The sequence below is a fragment of the Austrofundulus limnaeus genome, unplaced genomic scaffold (assembly GCF_001266775.1).
Source record: "Austrofundulus limnaeus strain Quisiro unplaced genomic scaffold, Austrofundulus_limnaeus-1.0 Scaffold42, whole genome shotgun sequence".
NCBI lineage: Eukaryota > Metazoa > Chordata > Actinopteri > Cyprinodontiformes > Rivulidae > Austrofundulus > Austrofundulus limnaeus.
The window spans coordinates 1,778,212-1,799,115 of NW_013952444.1; the positions used below are offsets into that span (position 1 = coordinate 1,778,212).

A 20,904-nucleotide genomic window follows, 5' to 3' on the forward strand; every position below is an offset into this window, starting at 1 on the left:
GTGGTGTTTTTAATAAGGAAACGGAGCTGTCACCATAAGAAAATAACACATTACTTTTTCTGCATTAATTTAGTTTTTGGTAAAGGTAAACAACACCCACATGTGAAAAGTAAAGTGCTGCATTATCTGTTATTCACACAGAAATCAAAGACTGTGAAATCAGTAGTTGCTGAAGAGATGTAAACCATGCACTGTGTTAACCATGTAAATAAAAGATCAACTTTCTGGATGGTGACCCTTACACTCCAAGGATCAAAGCCCAAACTGACCCAGTTCTCTTGTTTTGTGTGAACAAACAGAAGTGAAATGAAACTAAACGAGGAGGAGTCATCTTCTGGTCACAAACGGTGCCTGGAACTCTCTGCTGCTTACAGCGTTGCTGCCTAATTGCTACGTCTGGATGCAGAGTTGCCTTGTTTACGCCTCTACGCGGAGCTGATTGCATGCTTTGGCTCCTGTTTATGGTGGTTCAGCCCAGTTTTGAGGCTCGGCATGTCTGCTTGGTGTCCTTCTCTGTCAGGCCGAGCGGAGAAACCACCAGCGAACGTGTCGCCGGTTGTTCTGTGGAAGCTTTTTCCTGGTTTGTCACAAAGCTTTAGCGTAGAAATGGATGTTTTTTTTTATTGCAATGTTTGTATGAACGTCCATGCGGTACGCTTGATAGAAAAGTTTGCAGAATGGTTTTGTGATGGGTGTTGTCCAGATGCTATTAGGCAGGAAGCTGTTTTTAGTGAACCACAGTTGGCGCAGAAGCTGATGGTGTTATGGATGTTGCCAGCAGCTCGTTGCTGCTTCCTGCCCGTCCCCTGAGACTCATTCTGGGGAATAATGGCAAGAGGAGGAGAAAGAAGGTCCTCTAACTGAGATTAATTAGTGTTTTTGTATTCTGCAAGGCACAATAGCCAATGCAGCACCAGCTGAATGACTTATTGTGTTATTCTTAACGTTTGCTATAAATACGGTGCCGGAGAGAAATGGAATGTTTTTGTCTTCACTGTTGCACGGGGTATTTGTTTTTGATAGCATATCCTTGGTTCGATAGTGACACCTTGGCAAAAAGCAAAGCAAGCAGAGTGTGAGAGTCTTCATTGGTCCTGGTTGTTTCTTTATTATGTCTTCGGAATAGAAATGCAGCTCAGTCCGGGACACTTCCCTGTTGCAGGTGGCTGCTGCACGTTGATGTTAGCATCGGTGCTGACATCAACTCAAATCTTTGACAAAACGTCTTCGTCTTACCTGTGCATCAAGTGCAGTTTATGGTGATGAATGTGCTGTTCGAGTGAACGACAAGAGGACTAGATGGCTGTGTCCAAATTCAGGGGCTGGGTTCTTCGAAGGACCCGGCCTACCCCGTCTAAGTGGGTCGGGTCCTTGGTTGACCGTGAAGACTGGAAAAAGGTGGCTGTGAATTTGGAAGGTCTAGTCATCTGCTTTATTCCCACCCATACCCCGCTGGATGTCCTGTCACTAAACAGAAGCAAAAATAGATGCAAATTAGCAAAGTATCAATATATTAGTATTATTAATTACAAAGCAACAAAATTAGCTTAAAGGCAATACTTGAAGAGCTAACGGACCCGTCGTAGGTGCATGTTTATTTTGCTGTACCAGCTCATTTTATTTCTGACAAGGGTAATATTTAAAAAAATGTCTATACAAATGACAAAAGCATTAACGACATAACTGCTTGAAACTTTTGATTTTTATACCACCAGATTTGTATTTAAAACCATAAACCTTTCTCTCGCTTCGTACGCCATTACGAATAAGCAATGTCACTGCCCGCTCTGTTCCGGAAGCTCGATCCGTACCATTTGTTTTTAGCATGTAGCATTTCGCTAAACTGATGACGGAACTGATTCGATTTCAGTCTTTTATCGCCTGCTATATTTCGTAGAAAATGCAATGTTTCTAACGGATATGAAATTTTATTCCAGAAAATAAAATAAATCAAAGGTGTGATGAATTATAACATGATTGTCTTGAAAACAGGTCAATTTTAGGTCGTCATTGCAAACTAGCTTTGGCTATAAATGTTGTAGTGTATATCAGTGTTAATACTTGACACTTGTCCCTTTTTAAATAAACAATAACTAACTAAATAAATATTTTATTAATCAGAATGAATATTATATTAAAACAGATTTCAGAATATAATTTAGCACACCTTTAAAAGTAAGTATAGAAATAATTATTTTCAGTATAAATGGGGCGCATTAACTGGTAATCCAGAAGTCTAGCTGTTAGCGCAAATGAGTTGACGGTACGGATCGTACGGATCGGGCAGTAACAGACAAAAAATAAAAAATAAACTCCAGTCGGCCCACATTGCATTATGGGAAAGGGTGGACCAAGCAGGATCCATTGGACCCGTCCTTCAAATCAGGGAAAAAGGAGGACACATTTGTCAGCTGCATCGGATGAGTCTTCAAATTTGGACAGCCTCCGGTGCAGCTCTGTGATGTAAGCAGCTGACAAATTTGGCCTTCGGAGGACGCAGCCCCTCAATTTGGACACAGTCGTTGTTTACATTATGAGAGGAGGGAGTAATCACAGACTGAAGTGCATCGGAGTATTATTCAGAATTTAAATCATGCCAGCAAAACACTGGGCCTAATGTTTTGGAGGGAGCAGAGGTGTGTTCTGATGTTTGCAAGGTTGTTGGGTTAAGGATAAACCCATTAAATGATTAGGGCAGAAAACAGAACAGCAAATTACAGCATCTAATCAATTTGTGAATTTATTCCTGCATGTAAGAGACTGTTGTTTTTTTTATTTTTTTCCTTTAGCTGCAGCATGTTTGTGGGGTTAAAAAGTGTCCCTTGGCCCGAGCAAACAGGTTACCCATTATGATAAACAAGATTAAGATGGTACATGTGCTGCCACAGTGGAGGACATATTAGCATATTTTCTCTTTGCCTTATTCTAGCCTGCATGGTATGAACAATTAAGGCTAATGATAGGTGACTCATGTGAAGAATCTGATTTTTAATGGCTTCATAGCAGATAAATGCTCTATTTTCTGACCCATTTATTGCAGTGAAGTGCCAATAGAGCGCGCTGCATATTAAGATGACATATTAAGTCATTTGGGTGTGCTGTTGATTGACATCCAGTAACAAAAGATGCTGCCGGGGAACATAATAAGGGTCCGTTGTTCCACCTGACTGAAGTGACGGGGCTTAAATGTGTTCAGCGTGATGGATGGTTTTGGGTGAATCGGTTTGACTCCGTAAAAGTAACCTGCCAGGTCCTTCATCCAGAGAAGCCCAAACTTATTCGGTGTTATTTTTATCAGGCTCCTTTCATGTTGCAGAGGACACGAGGAAAGTTCTGGGAAATGGAGCGGGGGCCACGGCTGCTCACATTAACTGCCTAACCCTCACAGTGAGAAGCGCTTTTGATTGGTGGCAGACAGTGAGAATAGCCCTGTCTTCATTGACATTTCCGAAGCAGCGTCCGTGCTTTTTTTTTTTTTTTTCCCGCGGCGGTGACCCCTGTGAATTTTATTAGCAAATGAGACCTGGAGGGTTTGGGTTTAAAGAGCGCCCCTTCATTCTGATTTTCCACACATAATGATTTTTCCACAGAGTTCAGGACCTGAACGGAGGAGAAATAATGAGTTCTAGTCATTATTGCAAATTATATCCTCTGCTCAGACCATCACTCAAGTCGTAATTAATCTAAATACTTTCAACCTATAGACGTTGATGATTAGGATTAAACAGCAGCAAAATCATATCTGACTATTCCCATTAATATGACTTTTCTTTTAAGTTTTTTTCAGAGAAGAAACTGTAATTAAAAGAGACATAAATTATTCTTGTTCTCAAATGATCTAACAAAACAACATTTTTTTGTGTGTTTTGTGCACACCTGTTATTTGGAGTGTTGTAATGAGAACCTTTATCGAGGACACGGCAACCGGTTATAAATAAAGTTATCAGCTTCAGAGCAGATAATTACTACTGCAGCTGGAGCTTTAGCTTTATGTATGCTAACCACATACCCAGCTTGAATAATTAATGAATCACTGTTTCTTTTTGTCAGACAGGTACCAGACTGATCTGTTCTCGTTTGACCCGTTTCATCGGCGGGCTTTTCCTAATGAAAGAATATATTCAAGCTTCGCAAATAAAATACACACAAAGACAATAATGAGCTCTTTATGTCAGATTACCATCTTGTGTGCATTCATATATGTCTTTTAGCAAAATATCTCATGATTGACTGGGTGGTTTTTAATGAAAGTCTCAGGAAATAATCACTAGATGTAACACTACAACTGATTAACTTATCGAGTCAATCTGATTCAAGATGGCTGCCCCAGCTAATCAAACTTAACAAACACAAATAGGTCTATAAATCAGACTGTGTTACAAATATTAAGCTAAAATGTTTGTGTTTTAATAACTGGGAATAATCTTCAACACATACTGTAAACACAAATGTGCGAAAATATTTGTTTAAAAACTTGGCATTGATTCTTTAAGTCAACCCTGCCCATCTGTTAGCAAAATATTTCATGAACCGTAGAATAGATTTTATTAAAATTCTGAGAACATAATAGTTGAATGTACACCTACAGCTGATTAACTTATTGATTCAACTTTATTTCAGATGGCTGCCAAACAACTAATCAACCATTTGTAACACATAAATAGATGCAGTCAGTTTTGAATATATTGAGTTAAAATTCAGTGTGGTAGTAGCTGAGAATCATTCACAACGCACAATCTGAGAGTTATTCAAGAATCTTTTTTTAATGTTTGATGTATTTTGCATAACATACTTTTTTGTAGTGTTTACTAAATTACCTTTTTTTATTAAAAGGTTGTTTTGTTTTCTTCTAACACTTAAAGTTATTGTTCTCTGTCTACTTCTTCCCCTACCCAGAGCTTACTTGTGCTTAAAGAATAATTAAAGAAACATGCTTTTATCTGGAAGCCGTGATGAAGGAAATGGTCTTGTCACATTGTTGAAATGCTGAAAAGCCGAGGGGATTGTGGTCATTACTCTGTGTAAAACGCCATTAAACTATTCAAACAACTTCTTTAGAGATTACCCATTTTCATTAGCTTTCTTTTCTTACCAGAAGAAACTTTTCCTTCCATGTGGACAGACAGAAGCTGCGGCCGACTCAGAACTGTTCTGCCAGTCGAATGAGCTGTCAGGGCAAAGGATTAACCTGATACAAGCCTTTTCTTGGAATATGTCCACATTTGTCTCTCTGTGGCTCATAGTACCATTAAACCACAAAGCCTGTTATTTTGGTTTGCCTAATGCCTAGCTGAACCTGAACATTTGTGGTTTGGAGCTTTATTTTAGTTGAACACATCTGTGAGAGTGCACGCAACCTCATATTTAACTTCAGAAGCTGCATCCTCTGTTTCATAGTTTGCCTCTTAGAGGAGAATATTCCCCAAATCTGCTGCTTTTAAGGGGTGGGGGGGSGGGGTATTATGAAAATTCGACTTTTTTGAGCTATCATATGTCATCAAGTGTTTCTTTGACTCATTTATGCCTTTTTAAGAAATCCTTGAATCTCCTGCAGTCATGTGGAGTAGGGCTGTGTATTGGCAAGAATTTGGCGATACGATACATATCATGACAGAGGGGTCACGATACGATATATTCCGATATATTGCGATACTATAAGCAAGGCAATATATTGCGATTTTTTTCGTCCAAAAATTCTATTAAATAAAAACCTCTTACAGGGGAAAAAAAAATGAAAAACCAAAATTCATTGTCTCAGAAAATTCTAATATTACATAGACATGCTTTTGATACATTTAGCTGTGTTCTGCTTTGTATGTATTTTATTTTATTTGTTTCATATTTCTTATTTCATCCATGTTTTCAATTATTAGACTAAATTTGACACTAAATAGTTTAGAAAATAAATTTTTTGCAGCTTTTAGTTTTTAATACTGTATTAATTTACAATATGGTCACCCAACACTTAACAATGGCCTCTACCTCAAGAGGTAGAGGAGCCAAATGTCTGGCTCACTGCTGCCAACTAGTGGTCAGAGGCTGAACTACAACATAAAAATGAACGGCTGGCAGGAAAGTTGACATTTTAAACCTTAATAAAAAAATCGATGCTAGCTGCCTGCTGTAAAACAACGTGGTGGTCAGAGCTTTTTAGGACAGGGTGTCTCAGGTAGGACAGAGGGTCTCAGGTAGGACAGAGGGTCTCAGGTAGGACAGAGGGTCTCAGGTAAGAGATGAAAGTGATGGGCAGGTATGAAGGAAATATAAAATGTTATTTTGAGTACATTCTAGTCAGCTGTGTGAACTTAATGAAATAAATTACTGATCTAAAGACATAATCTACAGCATGCTTAACAATTTATTTTGACCAGTACAAAAGTGATAGGCTTATTTAAATTGAACTTTTATTTGTAGGAAGTGGTAGAAATTTGTTTTCATAATTGGGATTTTCCCAGTTAAATAAAGGTCAGTAAATAAATCTGTCAATCTATCCATCATTAGCTTTCTAATCAGTTCCAAACATCCACATATCGATCTGATAAATTAATGTAAAAACTTCCTCTAAGCTTGTTTGAGATAAATTATCACATTAATTTAATTATCTGAGTCATAACTGAATTTAAAAACAGGACGATGCAACTAGTTTAATGAAGAATCTGTCTCCAGTCATTAAATCAGGTGTTTGTTTAGGTAGGTAAAATTATCTTTAACAACCTGTTAAAATACATTAGAAATCAGGAAATAGCTTCTAATTAATTCAAAATTTTCTGGGGGAGAGTTGTAGCAAGGAAAGTTGTATTTTTTATGATTAAGCTGCAGCCAGTGCGGTTGCCCACATTTTTTTTTTTTTTTTTTTTTTTTTTTTTTTTCCCAGCCCATGGACGTGGAGAAAATTTAACTTTTGCTCGGGCAGCAAAGGCTCTTGGGACTTTTCATAATTTAAAATTTGAGTATATGGGGTCTTATAAGGTGTGCAAATCTAGAAATGCACTTAAATCTAACATAAATGTCTTTTGACGTTACTTGTAGTTTAAGTTTAATCTTAACATAGTTCAAAGATGAAGTGAGCACCATGAGTTAAGTTTATCTGACTAGAGCTCCTTGTATCTATAGTTGGACCAATGTTTGAAAAGACAAAGTGCAAATAGTATTTCTACAGAAAACAGGAGATTACAATCTAGTAATCAGGATAACTGCTAGTGGGCCAAATCAAATGGCTTGGCGGGCCAAATTTGTCCCACGGGCCCCACTTTGGGCACCTCTGGTGTTCAGTTATCGACGAGTGCAGACAGTTAAACTGAGAACACACTGAAGACATGAACAACAGAAAACCCTGGTCGCACAACTGTGGGTGCGTCAGACCCCGTCCCCCACGGTGCGTCCCCACCAACTTTCAGCACAAAGTTACGCCCTTACTGGGAAATATATTGCCAAGCTGAAACGTCTTGTCTCTGTACTCGCTCCGGTTCTTCGGAAAACATCCAACGTGGGATCATTTGAGTAAGCTTCGACTGTATCCTGAGTTACCATGTTCCAAAAAGTGATATTGTTGCTTCTTTTTTTACAATAAAATATGTTTCCTATGAAGGGTGTAAACAGCATGAAGCATTGTTATGAAGACATGCTGAAGTGGGAGCATCTGAAATGGTAGGAGGTTCTTAAAGGGATGGAGGCCAATTTCAAAGCATTTCAAGTCAAATTTATTTTTTATATATGCAGCATTTTCATAACAACTTAAGTGCTATTTATTGTGGTATAGAAATGAACTATGTGCCTTGAAAGTACACAACACCTCCCCTTTAAAAGGAACTGCTTCTGTGATTAATTTAAAAAAAAGAAGTAGATATAAATACGCTGAAACGAATGGTCAGACTCTTCAAGCTGCAGCCAAATCTGGAGCATTTTATTTTGCTTAATGCGAACAAATTTTCACAGAATTAGTGTTAGAATATATATATATATACCTGATGCATGGTGCTCCTTCAGCTACAACATCTTTGTGAACATTGTCTAAAATATCCCAGCGTAATGAAAGTCCACACATTTCTTTTTTAGCAGTGGGGGTCTTCATTTGCAAAGAACAACAGGAGTGAATGCACGTGGTGTCAGGAGCAGAGGAGGGGGGGCACTTTATCTTCCACTCATTCATTTTTCACACCCGTTCCCATGTTCTCCACATTCAGCCATCATTGTAATGGAAGGTGAAGGTGGCCTACATTGGCACAATAATAAATCTGCTCCTCTGAATAATACCTCAGACAGCAGCCAAACCCTGGCCTTTAAGGAGCCGCGGTCGACGGGCTGGGTGTGCGCCGAGAGCTCTCCATTTTTAATTGGTCTCGAACGCGCCGCTGTTGAGGCGCAGGAGATAGAGGGAGAGGAAAAGAAAACACGCTAGCACATTAGCACAGCGCTAACACCGGGTCATTATAATTTCCTCTTAGCCTCACTGGTTAATTAGCTTGTCGTGGGGCGGCAGGTCTCGTATGGCATGAGGTCATTAGGCTTTATGACAATCTATGCACCCCCGTCTTCACTGTTTGTGACACTGCAGCACAGTTTAGGGGGTGGGGGGGCTGGCTGTCACTCAAAGTTCTGTTTCCTTTTCTGGAGGTCAAGGATGAGGGGAGAACTTTCTTCTGTCTTGTTGTGTTTTGATTCACTGACTCAAATCAAGTTAATTTGTCGGGATCAAATTTGCTGACAGGAATTTACATCCACTCAGCAGAGAAAACTTCTCAAGCGCCAAAGAAGAACATTTCTATTTACATTAGCTGTTTTAAGAAGTCATTTCAAATTGATGGCGTCCGCATCAAGTAGTATTAACAAGAATTTGCTTCCTACACATTTGTACCTTTTGTTTGTTTTATTAATATTTCATGAACCCAGTACTATAAAAGAACAAATGCGGCTTGAGGGATCTGATATTTTCATCTCTAATTACCAACAAAAAGCCGTGCTGTGCATAAATCTCCTAAGCAACATTGTCATAAAACGACGGCTGGAGTGAATTTTAAACAGCCCGTTTTTAATCTTGGAGGAAAGCAGTGGTTGCCAGCGTCTTTGTCTTTGTAACACGAGCTACAGCTGAACAATTCATCAAGTGATTATTAGTGCTGGTTCGCATCACATCAAGGGCTGCTGATGCCTCACAGGGAAAAAAAAAAACAAAACAAAAGAAATGTTTGTGCAGATGGTATTAGAGCCCTCGGAGCCCTCGTGGAGAGCTACCTGGTTAAAGTTGGTTTGAGTGCGTCTCGCAGAGTCGACTCGTCTGCCGCCCTCTGCCGTGTTTTATACACGACTTCATGCTTCGCCTCAGAAATAATTAACATGTGAATAAGATGCACACAGATGGAATAAAATATTAAAAACTGGGAGAACATGAATGTGCTGTCCACAGTAATTAATCATAATACGGCACTCATACCATACACATAATAACACAGTAAAAGCCATGTTACATGTGTGATGTACATCCCATTCCTCTTCATTATTTGTGATCCTCTTGGTGACCTGAAAGCTGTGAGGATCATTGAAAACGACAACTGTCTGTACCTGACAAACAAAGCCGATTAGGCCGACTCTGTGTCATTTCGTGTCGCTCCTCCTCCTCCTCTGCTCCCTCTCCTCTTGTTTCATTGTGTAAACATGACAGAATCCCCTACTCATTATCTGAAGCTCCAGACAGATGGAATTGGGGAGCGTCGCGAGAGCAGCACGACAAGACAAGTGGGCAAGCTCGAGTCATTGATGGAACAAATGGGGCTTCTTTGAGAGGCTGTTTGGTTGACACACTCTGCGACGAAAAGCCTGCTGATCCAGTTGATGATATTCGCTCATTTTCAGGATGAAATCTGAGCAAAGCAGCACATTAAACTGTAAAACAGGACTCCGGCTCTTGCTTTACAAGCAGCAGCGTAAGCTCCTTGCTTACAGGTTGTTTGTCTCACCTTTCTGTGCCCTTCTATCTTTAGCATACTACAAAAAATAAAAAGCATTTCAACTTATAACGAGTCTCCTGTGGCTGCGTTTCAAATGCTCTTATGGTTTGTGCCATCTCATTACCAAGCCAAGCTAAATAAGATGATGACAAATAGAATGTGTTCTGCATCCTCTTGAAAGTTGGCCAACATAATAATTCTCACTTGTGTTTTATTGGGAAAAATGGATGGAGGATTAGATTAACCTTTAATATGGAACCTAAACGATAAAATCTAAATGAGGCTTTCTTGGCAAATAGATTTTAGCTTATTGATTTCTCATCCTTTCTTTTCTCTTTGTCATTTAGGGGAGAATGCTCTTTTCAGGAATCCACTATTTTCTATGATTAGCCTCTCAACTGTACCACATGTCTTTGTGTTTGATAAATGGCAACGATGAGATAGTTTCAATCAGCGCAGATAATAGGCCTGTCTCATCAAAGGTCACATGCTGAAATTATGATTTGTAATAGGAACGCTCACAGAAGAAGCATTTATTTCTGCCTTTGTACTTTAAAAAGATTAGGTTTTTATTTGTTTACTGCTTAACCAAAGGATCTCCTTGCTGGGCTTATGAATCCTGTATTTTCCATGCTTTCCATCAGAAGGGGATCCGTGTAAAACAGCACGTTACTAAAAATCAGCAAAAACGGGAGTGTTAAAATTTAAGTGTTAAACTTTTGGGTGTTGATTTAACACCACCTAGTGTTATTTTAACACTTTCTGAGTAAAATAACACCCAGTGTTGACGTTAATTCACAGTGTTGATTTCTTCAGTGTTGTCTCAACACTGGACAGTGTTAAATAAGCTCCGCCCACTGTGAAGTCTTATATAACACTTAACAGTGTTGGTATATAACACCATGCAGTGTTGAAAGCAGTATTCAGAAAAGCCCCGCCCTCTTCCACCTCATGTCAGACAGACCAGGATTTACCCAGCATTCCTTGCTGAGAAATCTTGCAGAAATGATGTTTTTGCATGTTTATGACCATTAAAGGCATTCATGAGAGTAAAAATTAGTTGTTCTAGTTAGTTTTTTTGTTCAATTTGATCAAGTTGTTCAACTTTGAGTTTATGTTATTGGCCAAAAATTGACACCATGAGTGAGAGGTATGTCCTGGTGTGTGAAGGGTGACTCCATTATACATTTCTACTAACTACTGAGTACAAAGAGTTTGATATTAACTCTGAGTGTTAAATTTACAGTCTCAAATGGTGTATTGACACCTTGTGGTGTCTGTTAACCTTTTAAACACCGTAATTTCCTTTGTTAATAATAACACACCGGTGTTACTTGTAACACTTTATTTTAACACTGTTGAAATATTAATGTCACACCCTGTAATGTTGAATATTAAACACTGGTTGGTGTTAAATTAACAAAAAAATGGGTGTTAAAATTTAACACTTTCACAAATGTTATTTTAACACCAGCAAGTGTGGACACATATAGACACTTTGGTGTTGAAACTAACACTGGCATTTTTTTTTGCTGTGTAGCTATCCGAGTGAAAGCTGCTCAACTCGTAACCCGACCTTGTTTTCCCCTCTCGTCACAGGGACAGGGTTTGTGATGGTGAACACATCCGGACGCTTCGCGGGGCAGAAGGCCTTACTGCTGACGCCTCAGCTGAAGGAGAACGACACGCACTGCGTCATCTTCCATTACTACATCGGAGGAAGGGACAACAGCCACCCGGGCCACCTGAACGTTTACATCAAGGAGAACAACAGTCCCATGGGGATGCCGGTTTGGAACGTGTCGGGCCCAGCCTCGCGCTCCTGGGGCCAGGTTGAGCTGGCCATCAGCACCTATTGGCCCAACTTCTACCAGGTGAGACAAAGACTGGCCCAGTTAAGTTCCCCTTTTCTCTAAGACATCTCTAAAGAAACAGGCCGCTCATTGGAAACAGCCTTTATAGTTGATCTGAAGTCATTAAAGCCCTTTCAGCGGCTGGAACAAGACAAAATTATTATTTGAGAAGCTCTAAACAATGGCACAAAAGCCCATTCAAAACACCTACTATTGATTTCTGCGGCTGCCTCCGTATCCATGGCGATCTGTTCTCACTCCCTTCAATCTGAGCCACTTCTCCTTTTCCAATCCTGAAAACTCATTTTCACTTACCAATGCACATGACTGCTGGCTGGGGCAAGGTGATTTCACACTTGCCTGCCTATTAGTCTTGGACGGGCTTGTTCCACCAGTCCACCAAATGTTAATTGATGCAGAGAGACCCCTCAACCTCCCAATGGGAGCAGGTCCCCCCCAAGTATATTATTTCATTAAGGCCTGGCAGAGCTGGTCCACGTTGGAGCTGAGGCGAGTTGTCCTGCTCGCTCATCATAGCTGCTCTGATAACTTAGTTAACAAGGGATACCGCTGGGCTTCTGTCAGCTGAATGTAGTGCAGAAGGTTTAATAAGAGTTCCTTGAACCAAACAGGAAAAGAAGAGGAAGGTAAGAGTAATGGTAAACATTAGGTGTTGACAGGATGGTGACCTTGTGTTGTTGAGTAAAGCCATGATTAGAGGTTTCAGGTTGCTTCAGATGGGTTAAAACCAAAAGAGTACATCCATGCAGATGTATGTGGGTAAAGCCAGAATCTCACTGGGCTGCTGTGGTTAGTGACTCATTGGGAAACAGTGTTTGTGAGGGACATTAGTTGGAGAGGTTTGCAGCTTAAATTTTGATTAGATGCACAAACTTTTCTCTCAAAGTCGTCACCGTTTTTGCAGATGTCTCAAATGCAAATTTAACTCAGTTCAGTTTTTTTTATTTAGAGCCACTTTGTGGAGCTTTCATATGAAAGAAAACATCCTTTACTACGTCCTGATGCATCTCAGTAATCCAGGTAAAAAATCAAAAGGAAAAAAATTGTATATGTCCTCTGGACGGGTTCTTCTTTAATGAAACGTTTCGTCTCTCTTCCAAGAGACTTCTTCAGTCTGAGTCCGTTACTACAGCCATGAAAGTCCATGTTGAGGATAACTAATGATGAAGAAACTGGCCAAAAACTGATTATTTTCATTTATTTCTCAGCAGATTAAACCATAAATGTGATGGTAACTCAATGAGATGGGTACAAAATGGTATACATGTCAAGTTGTACGGATTGTTCGTAAATTACACCCCATTTTGCAGGTATAAAGACGTATAGTAACACGTTCTCACTCTCGACTCATCAACATATTGACGCTTGGTCAGGGACCATCTGCGTCCAGTTTTGACGTGTCAGGTACCCCCGCGCTTCAGTCCTTGCCGCCCGCGGCTTTTCCGGGTTGCGCCACTTAGGGGTCTTTGGGTTGGGGGTCTGTGGTTAATATGAGGGATCAGGATTAACGGTTAATTTTAGGTACTGAGGTCAGGGATAGGCTGTATATGGCTATCAGAAGTTAAATTTAGGGTCTGGGATGGCTAGTTTTGCGCATTTCCTACTCTAAAAAAATATGACAACGCACTCGTTCTCCTCCACCTCATCTCGTAAAGAACTGATGGTAGGGGGATACCCGACGTGTCCGAAGCTGGACGCAGACGGCTACCTGACCAAGCGTCAATTTGTTGACGACTTGGGAGTGAGAATGGGTTGCGTATAGGGCAGTCTTTTGCCAAAATGTTCCTTCAAATTTATTTACGTCTCAGATCCGGCAGGCTGTAAGGAAATAATTTGGCCACCTCTTCGGCCTTCCCTTGCTTCTCCTCTGCCGCTGCAGATACCTTTATCTCTGCCCTCATATTGCAACCCATTCTCACTCCCAGCTCGTCACATATTGGCGCTTGGTCAGGTACCGTCTGCGTCCAGTTTTGACACGTTGGGTACCCTCCTCACATCAGTTATTGAAGAGATGAGACAGAGGAGGAGGAGCACGTTGTCATATTTTTGAAAGGAGTAGGACATGCACGACAACTAACCGTCCCAGACCCTAAATTGAACTTCTATTAACCCTAGACATCCAATCCCTGACCTCAGTGCCTATAATTAACGATTAATCCTGATCCCTAACCACGGACCCCAACCCAAAGACCCCTATGTGGGGTACCCGACAGGTCAAAACTAAACGCAGTTGGTACCTGACCAAGCATCAATATGTAACGAGTTGAAACGAGTGAGAAAGTGTTGCATTATTGTTCTTTCTCCACCGCTGACTGTCCATTCGTCCGCTCCGAACCAAAACAGTCCTCCTTCCCCTTGAATTGTGAGCTTTATGGAGTTTTTTTAAAATTAGTTTTCTGAGGGTCAAGATACAGGTAAATGTCCAAAAGGGGTTGACATGTATGAAAGGGGTACAGTGTGGATATACAGTAGATCAGGGTTATTCAACTGGCAGCCCACAGGCCACATCCAGCCCGCGAGTGACCAAAGTTTGGCTGACCAATTGGTTCATTTATCTCTTAAGACTACTGTAAGTACTCTAAGTTACTCTTAGTTAAACATAGACATGTTTGCTATGTACAAAAACATCAGAATCTTGGCTACAATCTGGTAAAAACCATTTCTATGAACACCCAAGAGTTAAAATTACAAGCAGTTGAATATGAAACTATGAAAGTGAAAATGAAATTAGTTTAAAATTTTGGCAAGTCAGAGATGTCAAAATAATATTTGTGTCAAATATGAGGCATAATGTGTTCTTTTTGTTTAATTATCACTACTTTTATAGGGTTCTGTGTGTTGTATTTGTGATTAAAAATGAACTACTGTATTTCAAAGGTAACAGATCTTTGTAATACTTGATTTATTTACATAATAACTTCAATTGCTGGATGTTCGGCCCCTGAGCTGTTGATCTGCAGTAGCTGTGGCCCCTGGAGCAGTTCAGTTGAATAGCCCTGGTATAGATGTTCAACAAAATAATGTCAGTGGCCTAAAATACAGTTTTGCACAAATTACTCACCAAAATCAGCCAGGATTTTTAAATTATTTTCAAAATGAGGACACATGGCTTGGATGCAAACACAGTATTCAGCGGGGCTCCAACTGCTGTCAATTAATTTTTTATTTTCCCACAGTTTTCTTGCAGTTTTGAGTTTCAACCAGTCTCCATCAGTCTCAGCCCTGTGAGATACCTTAAGGATGATCTAAGTTGTTTTTCTCATGCTCACGGCAGGTATTTAGACCTCAGTTCACCATTTCAATTTGACAAACCAAAGTTTTCCACAAGTTAGCTGCATTATGTTTTAGCAAATCTGTACACATGTAGGTCAAGTTGTTTGTAGATCCAATATAACAGGCTGCGTTTGCCTGGGGTGTTGGTGAGAATCTGCAACATCTGCTGCCTTTCAAACCCCAAGTGGAAGATCTGCTTTCATTTGTAATTGTTGCACACCCAAATTGACATCATGGGTAAATGTGAGGATGCTAATGATCTTAGCAACAATCTGTCAGGAAAGGACACCAATGCTTAAAATTGTTGCTAATTAACAACACGGCACTAATTATAGGTATCTTTAATTGCATAGCAACCTAGGAAATTGTCAAAGGGAAGCCACCTGATACATGTAAATTATTTTTTAATTACTGGTAAGGTTTTTAGGCATCATTCCAGCCTTTTGTGCTTATGATAATTACTCCTCTGTCAAGCTATCCCTTGGACTTTTAATATAGATTGTCATACAATTTCAAAACTGCTGAGCATTTTGTAAAAAAAAGAGACATTTTATGGGATTCGATTCTATTATGCAGATATTATTCAGAACATGCCGTGCCCATAAAATAAGCAGATCTACATCAACTTCATCTCATGACTGAACTAATCAATCCTCCTGTAATGTCGTCCCAAAGCGACAGTCAGTGCAGTGATGTAGACACTAAACTCTGGCTTTACTATCCGGCTCGCTGACAAATGAGAAGCATGAACTTTCCTGCGACACCAACAGCTTTGCCCCCATGTGAATATTTTCAGTGTGGGTCAGGCCCAATTATGCACTGCACTATTATTGATGTTGGAATCAATTATATCACAGCTATTAGGCGGGCTGACTGATGTCTGTTGCACAAACAAAGGATTTCAATTAGAGTGTGGGGGCCAGTTCATTTGTCTGGTGGCAATATAGAGTGGTTGGCCTTTTAATTTCCTTCAAATTAGCCCTTAATGAGGCCATAATTGGCACACAAGCCTTCACTTTCATATTTCATGGGAGCAAAAAAAAATAGAAATTTATAATTAGATATCTGAAGACATCCTGCCTCCCGGATGACAATGGCAACTATCTCTGCCTTAACATTCCTGAGCTGCAAAGAGAATCTGTGGCTCCAGCAGGACATATGTTTGTGTGTGAACTCTAATTTAGTCATAACCATTAATATATACGGGACGATGGACGCTACAGGTTCGCGTTTTGAAAATAATGGCATGTAAAACATGTGTTGCAGTAGCGTGCGTGCTGTAATTGGTCCCGGCGCCACACCCTGGGTTTGGGAAGGGACTGGCATTCTGTTTCCTTTTTTATCACGCTGCAGACCGAGGAGTGCATAACTCTGACATTCTGGGAGGACGCGCCCTCTCTCAGAGCGCAGGACCATTTGTTTTGCAGCTGAACTTGGCCCTTAAAACAGGGTCAAAGTAAGTCGTGCACAGCACAGTTGCACTTTTGTTTTAAAATATTATCTTTAATGGGGAGCAGGGAGCCTGACAGCTAAATAACTCCAGACTCCGAGCTTAAAGATGAAAGACTACATGAGGTATTTTTTATTTAAAATAGAAATAATGCTTTTAAAGCTTTTAGTGGACTACTTTGCAACAAATTGTTACTTATAATAGTAACAGTTGTTACAATGTAAAATCTTTAATAAGTTTGTTTTGGATTTTGCTAAATCTGATGTAACGTCATGTTATTGTCACAGTTTTTATTTAAAGTCAATATTTAATTCACAAGCAACAAAAATTACAAGATTATATAAAAAAAATCAACTTACTTGACCTTTTGTCTTTGCCTCCCATACTTTATCACAAGCTGTGTGCTAATCATCTCAGGGCTCAAACCTAATTTAACACTTGCATGTCATAACACCTGTCAGCTGTGACATATTGTGGAAATAACGTCAGTGGCCTGCAGCTGTGTCACCAGCTGCAGCCCCGCCAAGGAGCAGAAAGTGTCAGCGAGAGCCGGACGCGCACCCCGGCCGCACTCAGGTGCCTTTTAAAGACACGAGCCCCGTTCATCACCGGTGTTACGAGTCTCCTTTCTCCTCCTCAGATCGTGTTTGAAGCCATAACCTCGGGGCAGCGTGGCTTGCTGGCCATCAAAGACGTCGTGGTCCAGGGCCACCAGTGCAGTAAGTCTATTTTCCCTTCACAATAAAAGCACATCATCAAAGCGTCACTGTCCTTTCCGTGACACCCCCGTCGAAATACCTGTACGGTTGTTCTGTTCAAGGCTTCCCAGTCAAACAAAAAGACCTTCAGAGGATTCGCTACAGTCAGTCCTCCCTGGTGATTTGTGAGTGTAAAGTTGACAAGCAGGAGTGTGTAGAGGATATATTGTTGGATCGGCTGCGTTAAATCTACCCTTTGAAAAATAGAACAAATGGTGAAAAAAAAATCCCATCACGGTGTGCTGGTTTTTATTTTTGAGTTCAACCATTTTCTTTCAAACCCCCCTTAATATTGTCCTTCCTGATAGTGTTTTGGCTCTGTTTGTTTTTGTCTGTTAGCAAAACATCTTTAAAAAGAAACAGGACTAATTCTAAAGGTAAAGACTATAACGTCTATACAGTAACTGATTAACTTTCAGAGCCAATCTGGTTCAAAATGACTCCACAGCCTGCAGATCTACGAATTTATTTCACCGAATGCTCTGCCTTTAATTAGTAAATTATCTCATCAACGTCTTTTCTTTTAAGTCCAAAAAGTCCTGTTAGTTCAAACCACAGCGCTCAAGTTAATACTGAGAGGTTTCTAAAGTTTAAATCAATACCTCAACAATTCTCATCAATTGATCCGTGCTTTACTCCACCGTCACAGCTGAAGCATCAGCCTTCAATTGTAGCCGCTAATGACCTGCTAACCATTTGAAAGCAGCTGAATTCCTGCAAATGTTGTGTCAATAAGATGGATTCATACGGCGATGCGTGCAGCATATAAATGCAATCGAGCAAATCGATGAGGCCCTTGCAACGTGGCCGGTGTTTAAATGCGAACGTGTGAGTGGATCAATGGTCTTACTCAATTGCAATCGGCCTTCTTTGAGTGATAAGCGAAGCGATGAGAGCAACTTGTCAGCTGAAGCAGGGCCAATTCATTTTCTGTTTATCTGATCGCGTGGCATATCCAGCTCAGAGGGGTAATTACGCCACTGGGTGGTCCTTGTCTCCCCCCATCGTTAAAGACTACATAGATTTGTCTTTTTGGCACAAGATGGATTGACGGGGCAGAGATGAAAAGACAGTGTGGTTCAACAGGAAAGGTTATAAAATATTAAGTAGAAGTGAAAGTGTTGATGATGAAAGTGATAGAATTAGCTTTTGCCAAGTCTTCAGGGATTTCGCTATGTTTTGAATCAAGGTCGCTCTGCTGAATTGCCCTATTTTTCTATGCAGAATAGCAGTGCTAATCAAAAATGTTCTAAATAAGTTACTTTTGTGAACTATCCTAATTTGTGAACATACTGATAATGAGCTCAAATTGAAAAGAATAATGCTTTTTGAGAAATGTTCTGATTCATAGAAAGAACGCAGAAGGCAGAGAGGAACCAGAGTTTGGAAAGCTTTAAGGTTGGCCTTTAGCTCCTTGCTTTCACGTGTTTTTCTGCAATGTTTTTCACTAAGTGCTGGTGGCCTTCAGCGTTTTGAGCATTCAAGATTAATTTTCTCAGATCCCCAGGTTTACGGATTCAGGTTGGAGGTTTTCAAAGCGGGTAACGTTTGCTTTAAGGGAAACGTAACTCGAAATTCTTACAGTCCTGATCCAGGCGTTTATATTGAGACTCAAACAACCAATTATGACAATTAGTTATCATAAAATGTCAACTCATTTTAGAAAGCTAAGCTTCTCCTCTCAGCGTGTAACCTCATTATATGAACGTTTGCCTGTTTTCGCAGTGAATACGCCACACTTTCTGACTATAAAGGGAGTGGAGGTCAATGCTGGGCAGACTGCATCTTTTCACTGCACTGTCAACGGACGCAAGAGGGACAACTTTCGTCTGTGGCTCCAGGTGAGTCATCTTGATTTGTTTTCTCAAAAATTATAGCAGCTCATAAAGTTTGGGTTAGAAGTGGACTCTTTGGATTCTAGAAGGTCTTACTGACTTTTTTTTTTTTAAAAATGCTGTTGGAGAAAAAACTTTCACCTCCATCTTTTACCCCTTTTTTGTGGTTGGGTTGTGTAGACAGCTAAACTTGTAAAAACCAGCCCCTCGTTCTACACTTTGCTTCAAACAGAGGGTCTGGACTCTCGGCTTTATGAGAAACAATTTATTGCTGGAGGTGTAGACTCTGTTAAAGGGGCAATATCATGTGAAATCAACTTTTTTGAGTTTTAAATCACGTTATAATGTTATAATTTCATTAAAAAAACATGCACAAAGCCTTGCTTTGACTCATTCATGCATGTTTGAGAAATCCTGCAGTGTTTTTAGGAAGCCATGCTGAGGAGCAAAACGACAGGTGGGGACCAGAAATGCCTTTGGGTTGTGTCCTTTTGGGACAAGCTCCTCCTCTCGGACGTCTTTCAGCCGAGCTTCCTCACGGCGGAGCGTCCCCCACACCCTCCTCCCACCTGCTCCGCGACTCGGGCAGGCTACGTGCTGAAATGGGCGTGACCAGAGTGGTTGGATTTTCTTAAAGAGACAGAGACCTATTTCAAGGCATTTAGAAACTGTCAAAATAAGAAGTAAATTGTTTTGGGGATTTTTACAAATATATAGCTCTTTCATAAGCTGAAAATGTGACATAGTTACTTTATTTTAGTATAAAATTGAAATATAGGCTTGGAAAGCACATAATGTAGCCCCTTTAAAGTTTAAAGTGATTAGATCTGATTTTACACAATCGCTAACGTTTGGCTGTGACGTTTGTAGTGTGCCTGCTTGATCGTGAAGGAAGCTAAGCTAAGAAGCTAACCGGAAATCACACACGCTGTAAACAACATCTCCTACTGAGAGGAGAGAAGTACCAAGCCGAACAAGACGGCTGCAAATGAATGCTGCAAGCTTTGTAAGACAATTTTAATTTAATTTGGAAGCCTTGTCAGCACTGATTGAATGGCTTCGCGGCCATTGCTAAGCTACAGTTAGAAAACTGACGTCGTTATTCACAACTCCTCCTCCTGTTCGCTGATTGGCCCGGTTGAAATTCTACCAGAGATATCCATGTCAGTGGGAGAAAGCCCAGACAAAGCAGAGAAGGGAGGTTAGAATCGAGCGTAACAGCGTAGGAAGGCAATGGCCAGGCTAGGAGGCAACAGGTCCAGGAGAGAAACCCAAACCTCCCTCTCTCCAGCGACACGGTTCAGCTCCACCTGGCAGATCCCAAGGTGGCCCAGGCCTAAAAAGATATACAATCCCTCTATCTGCCCCAGGGCCTCTTCCTAGTGAGAGATGGCTGAGAACCCGCCAAAAGGAGGCGTTCAGGAAGCATCCTAATCAGATGCCTAGGCCACCTTAACTGACTCCTTTCAATATGAAGGAGCAGCAGCTCGACTCTGACCTCCTCATCTTATCTTTAAATTTGAGACTTAAGAAGGAAGTTCATTTCAGCCACTTGTGTTCGGGAGCTTGTCCTTCCAGTAACGGTCCAAACCTCGTGACCACACTCAACTCCCACTTTACCACAACAATCCAAAGTAGCATTCTGATTGCTGAGGGCGGGGCTCCGTTCCATCAATTCTTCTCTCGTACCATCATTTGTAAACACAACACCCAAATACTTAAACTCCTCCATTTGATGTAAAGTCCCCACTGACGGGGGGTGGGGGTGGG

General features: G+C 40.6%; 1 protein-coding gene across 17 annotated transcripts in view; it reads left to right on the forward strand.

The window, feature by feature from the left end:
- LOC106516911 (protein tyrosine phosphatase receptor type M) overlaps positions 1–20,904 on the forward strand; it is a 240,694-nt gene that overhangs the window by 73,295 nt on the left and 146,495 nt on the right. For all 17 annotated transcript variants that reach the window (XM_014007504.1, XM_014007506.1, XM_014007507.1 and 14 more), the window contains exons 3-5: positions 11,544–11,818; positions 17,182–17,260; positions 19,025–19,140. In XM_014007504.1, coding sequence (XP_013862958.1) covers positions 11,544–11,818; positions 17,182–17,260; positions 19,025–19,140 — 470 coding nt within the window. The remainder of the gene's footprint in view (positions 1–11,543; positions 11,819–17,181; positions 17,261–19,024; positions 19,141–20,904) is intronic.